Source organism: Marmota marmota, unplaced genomic scaffold, assembly GCF_001458135.2.
Source record: "Marmota marmota marmota unplaced genomic scaffold, marMar, whole genome shotgun sequence".
NCBI lineage: Eukaryota > Metazoa > Chordata > Mammalia > Rodentia > Sciuridae > Marmota > Marmota marmota.
Window position 1 is genome coordinate 3,587,334 of NW_025999863.1, and position 4,419 is coordinate 3,591,752.

The 4,419-nt window shown below is 63.9% G+C and overlaps 2 protein-coding genes across 3 annotated transcripts in view; one reads left to right on the forward strand and one right to left on the reverse strand.

Annotated features, from left to right (window-relative positions):
- Nrtn (neurturin) overlaps positions 1–4,296 on the forward strand; it is a 12,216-nt gene extending 7,920 nt beyond the window's left edge. Inside the window, exons 2-3 of one of the 2 annotated variants that reach the window (XM_015503675.2) lie at positions 930–1,105; positions 3,709–4,296. In XM_015503675.2, the coding sequence (XP_015359161.1) occupies positions 937–1,105; positions 3,709–4,133 (594 nt within the window). In that variant the 5' untranslated portion in view covers positions 930–936 and the 3' untranslated portion in view covers positions 4,134–4,296. Of the gene's footprint in view, positions 1–537; positions 1,106–3,708 lie in introns of both variants that reach the window. The other variant, XM_048812672.1, reaches the window with a different exon arrangement.
- Positions 4,141–4,419, reverse strand: part of LOC107157459 (3-galactosyl-N-acetylglucosaminide 4-alpha-L-fucosyltransferase FUT3-like) — a 2,621-nt gene continuing 2,342 nt past the window's right edge. Inside the window, exon 2 of the mRNA XM_015503839.2 lies at positions 4,141–4,267. Coding sequence (XP_015359325.1) covers positions 4,141–4,267 — 127 coding nt within the window. The remainder of the gene's footprint in view (positions 4,268–4,419) is intronic.

Consider the following 4,419-nt stretch of genomic DNA (forward strand, 5'->3'; position numbering starts at 1 on the left):
CGGCGGCCGGGCTCGTGATAATGCTTACAGCCGGGCCGGCCGCAGGATCCGCGCCGCGACAGCCAGGCTGCCGGGCGGGATGTAACGCGGCCGGGCCGCCTGGTCCGGGAGCGCCCAGCCGGGGTGGGGGTGCGCGGGACGCTGAGCACTCGCTGCACGCAGGAGCCACAGCTCCAGCAACCAGTGCCCTCGTGGAGGCAGCTCAGGGAACTGTGGGGACCCAGCAGGCATCCCTGCGGTGGCTGCGGATGTCAGGGGAGGCTTCCTGGGGGAGGCGCAGTCCACCCTGCCCGAGGGGAAGGAGAGCAGGGAGAGTTCCCGAGCGGAGCCTGGAGGCCGGGCCGTGCTGCTGGGCAGCTTTGGTCCTTGGCTGCCCGGTCTGCGCCTCAGTTCAATCTGCCTGGAGGGAAAACAAGCTCAGGAAGGAGCAGGGAGTCTCGCCCGAGGACATAAATATGTGGGGGAATGGCCTCAACCTGGGTTCCTGCCTGCACTCTGTCATAAGCTCCAGCTGCCCTCCCCACCTTTGTCCCACAGTGCCACCTTCAGGAATGCTCTCACCCTCCTCCTTTCATGGCTGCAGTCAAGACACCAAGCTCTGTGCAGCCTCAGGGCCTTTGCACTGGCCGTTTGCCCCACCACGCACCATTCTCAGCCCCCAGGCCAGCTCCTGCTGTTAGCTCCTAGTGTCACCTACCATCAGCTACTCAGGAAAACACTCTGGGACTGGAGTTCGTTGCACCTGGCACGAAGCCCACCTGGCCTCAGGCAGCCTTCTGCACAGCCTAGTGCACTGGCTCTTTCATAAGCCATGGCGAAGTTACGTTCAGCATGAAGTGTTCAAAGTCAGGGGCCCCACTGTTCAGGGTGCCTGGCCCACTGCCCCGTCTGCTGCTCAGGGCAGGCGGCTGACCATCCCGTGCCCACAGGCCGAGGATGCAGCGCTGGAAGGCGGCGGCCCTGGCCTCGGTGTTCTGCAGCTCCGTGCTATCCATCTGGATGTGTCGGGAAGGCCTGCTGCTCAGCCACCACCTGGGACCCGCGCTGGCCCCGCTGCGCCGCCTGCCTCGCACCCTGGACGCCCGGATCGCCCGCCTGGCCCAGTGTAAGCCCCGACCCTTTGGCTCGGATCCCCCATGTGGGGTGGCCATCCGGTGGCACTGCAAGCAGTGGAGCTGGAGGGGGTCACGGAGTTTTGTGTTTCAAGATGGAGGTGAAGGAGGTACAAGTGCCCACCCCGGGCCTGGGCCTGGCCGGTGGGGAAAGATGGCTGCTGGGAACCAGGGTCCTTGGACTTAGCTGTCACAAGGAATTAGGCTCTGGCCCTGAGGGACTGTGGGGGCCAGATGGAGATTAGACCTAGGCATTCCGCCCAGGCGGCCCCCACAGCGCAGCAGGGGATCGGGAGAGGGAGGCTGGATCCAAAAGCCCCAGTGACCTGCCTGGTGAGAAGCCACAGAAACACCAGGGGCAGGAGGCCTGCGCAGGGTGGGACAGCGGAGGGGCACCGTGGAGGCATGGAGCCCAACGTGGCAAGGGCCTGGCCCAGCTCCCCCAACTGTCCCTGGTGCCTTGAGCTACGAGGACTGTGCGAAGGCCCTCCCCCGTGTACAGCGCACATGCCCACGTGTGCGCCTGCGTGGGTGGCTGGGCTGTAGGACGCGTGCGTGGTGCCTTCGAGAGCTGGGGAGGGCAAGTCTGCGCCCGCCCTTGTCAACCCACACAATCCTCCTTTCTTGTCTTCACAATGGACAAGGGCAGCCCCCGGCATGAGCTCCACTCCACCCCTCTGAGCTGAGAAGTCTTCTAGGACACTGGGTCCCTGAGACCCGGGCGGGGGCCCCCCAAAGCCAGGGCTGCAGACCTGGGGCAAAGCACGCCTGGTGGAATTTCAGCCCCAGGGAGGGTCCCAGTTCCATGGGCAGGTGCCTGCCTGCCCTGCATCCGGTCCCAGGAAGAGGCGTTGATCCCCCAAAGCCGCAGCGCTCTAGGCCCTGAGCTGATGCACAGATGGTGGGGTTTCAAGCTCCGGGAGGTGGATGGGGCATCTCCTCTCTGTGCAAGTGGCCAGCCCTGCTGGAGGGAGGCAGGGACAAACACTAAAAGATTGTTTGTCAATTATTTATTAGTGATTCAGGTTCAACTGTGCATCAGTATTTTATCTGTGAACCCCATGAATAACTGCCCATAGACATACTTCTGGGGTGGAGACAATTCTGGTGGGGTTCTAAGCTCCGGTTGGGCTCGCTCCTAGCCCCACTGAAAGCCTTATGCACCCTGTCCCCACCCTGCGATTAAACAGGTGGGACTGTGCAGCTCAGGGGTCCCTCTGTTCCCACCTTTCAGTCCCTGCCAGGACAGGGACAATGCAAGATTCTTTGAGTAGACAGGGAAACCAGGGCCGAGCTTCAGTAGCGAGTGTCTGAGCCCAGGTTCGTCTGGTTTCCGAGGTCCTGGCTGGGAACAGATACCCCAGGGCGGCGGCAGCCAGCCCCTCCTCCTAGACCCTCCTGGAAAGCTCATTCTTTAGCCAGCCAGGTGCAGCAGCCTTGGGGCAGGACTAAAGTCGGAATTCCCTTCCAACCTTCATTGTGACTGCCACCTGCTCTGGGGTAGGGAGGCCCCTGCCTGCAGTCCCACCTCCCCCGCCCCTGCCATCCGTCCCAGCATCTGCACTGCTCTCCTGGGGATGCAGGGTGTTGGGGCAGGGCCAGTCACTTGGGTAATAAATTTAGGCTTCAGGGTCCTGGGAATTTGTGACTCAGGCACCTCCTGGAGACTGTGGGAGAAGAGGGCTGGGATTGGGCCAAATTTGGGCTGGGCGACTGATGGAAGCAGGGAGAATGTCCTTTGCCTCCCCCCCACACCACCTGCTAAGTGGATGACCTTGGGCACAGCTCTACCTCTCTGATGCTCATTTCCTCCCCTGTAACAAGAGGGTGGAGCTGACGGTAACTGCTGCCACCCCACAGGACAGGGTACCCAGGCAGTAGGCGCAGTACCTGCTGCTCCCCTGTGTTCTGAGAAGTCCAAATACTGTGGTTTCTTAGGCAGGGACACTGAGACCTGCTGCACAGCACAGCAGCACGGGGAGGCAGACAGCCCAGGCTCAGAGGGGAAGAGGCTCTGGGTGGGGCCCAGAGACAGTTTTACCTACTCAGCGCAGCTAAGGAGTGAGGATAGGGGATTGGGAAGCAGCCCCTCAACACTGGCTGGAGAGGGTGTGCCAGTGCCCTTGGGCAGCCCAGCACAGGGGTGAACAGCTGGGGGCCCCATGGGGACATGGGTCACAAACAGCCCCAGGGAATTCTTTTCTGCAAAGTGGAAAAAGACACCCGCAGCAGTGCAGCATGGATGGGGGTCAGATCGAATTAGGCGAGCAGATGGATCAAAGGGAGATGGGCAGTAATGGGAGGGGACAGGGAGCCCCAGACAGCTCAACTCAACGGGAGGTGGGGGAGAAGGTGGCCCTGGACACCCAGAAAGGGTGAGGCTGGTTCTGAGCAGCCCGTCACAGAGGCAGGGGTCCAGCGAGGGGTGCTGGGTCTGAGTGTGCACCTGCCCCAGTGCAGCCCAGAGATGGCGCGCGGGCAGCAGCAAGGGCGGGAGAATCGGGATGTGGGAGTGGGGGGAAGGGTCCTCTGTGCGGGGAACAGCGGGAAAAGGGGCGCCCACCCGCTGATCTCTCCGTCCTCTCTCCCCTCACAGACCGTGCGCTGCTGCAGGGAGCCCCGGACGCTGTGGAGCTGCGCGAGCTGACGCCCTGGGCCGGCCGGGCCCCGGGTCCACGCCGTCGGGCAGGGCCCCGGCGGCGACGCGCGCGTGCGCGATCGGGAACGCGGCCGTGCGGGCTGCGCGAGCTCGAGGTGCGCGTGAGCGAGCTGGGCCTGGGCTACGCGTCGGACGAGACGGTGCTGTTCCGCTACTGCGCAGGCGCGTGCGAGGCGGCTGCGCGCGTCTACGACCTGGGACTGCGGCGCCTGCGCCAGCAGAGGCGCGTGCGGAGGGAGCGGGTGCGCGCCCAGCCCTGCTGCCGCCCGACGGCCTACGAGGACGAGGTGTCTTTCCTGGACGTGCAGAGCCGCTACCACACGGTGCGCGAGCTGTCGGCGCGCGAGTGCGCCTGCGTGTGACCCTACCTCATCTGGCCGGCGAATGGGCGCCCAGGCCCTCCCTCCCCGACGGCACCCAGCGGCCCGCAGGGAAACAGACTGCACGTGCTCGGAGGATGGGAAGATGCCGTCGAGCCCACAGACTCTCGCGATAACTGAGTTGAGATAAAGTGTGGGAAATGGTGCCTGGCTCTTCACTAAGAAGGGATGAGGTTGTGTGGGGAGGGGCACCGTCTCCATCCAGAGAAGGGGAGCAAGTAGGGGTTCCACCTGCAGGGCGGAGGGAGGCTCCCGTTTGTTTTGGGGG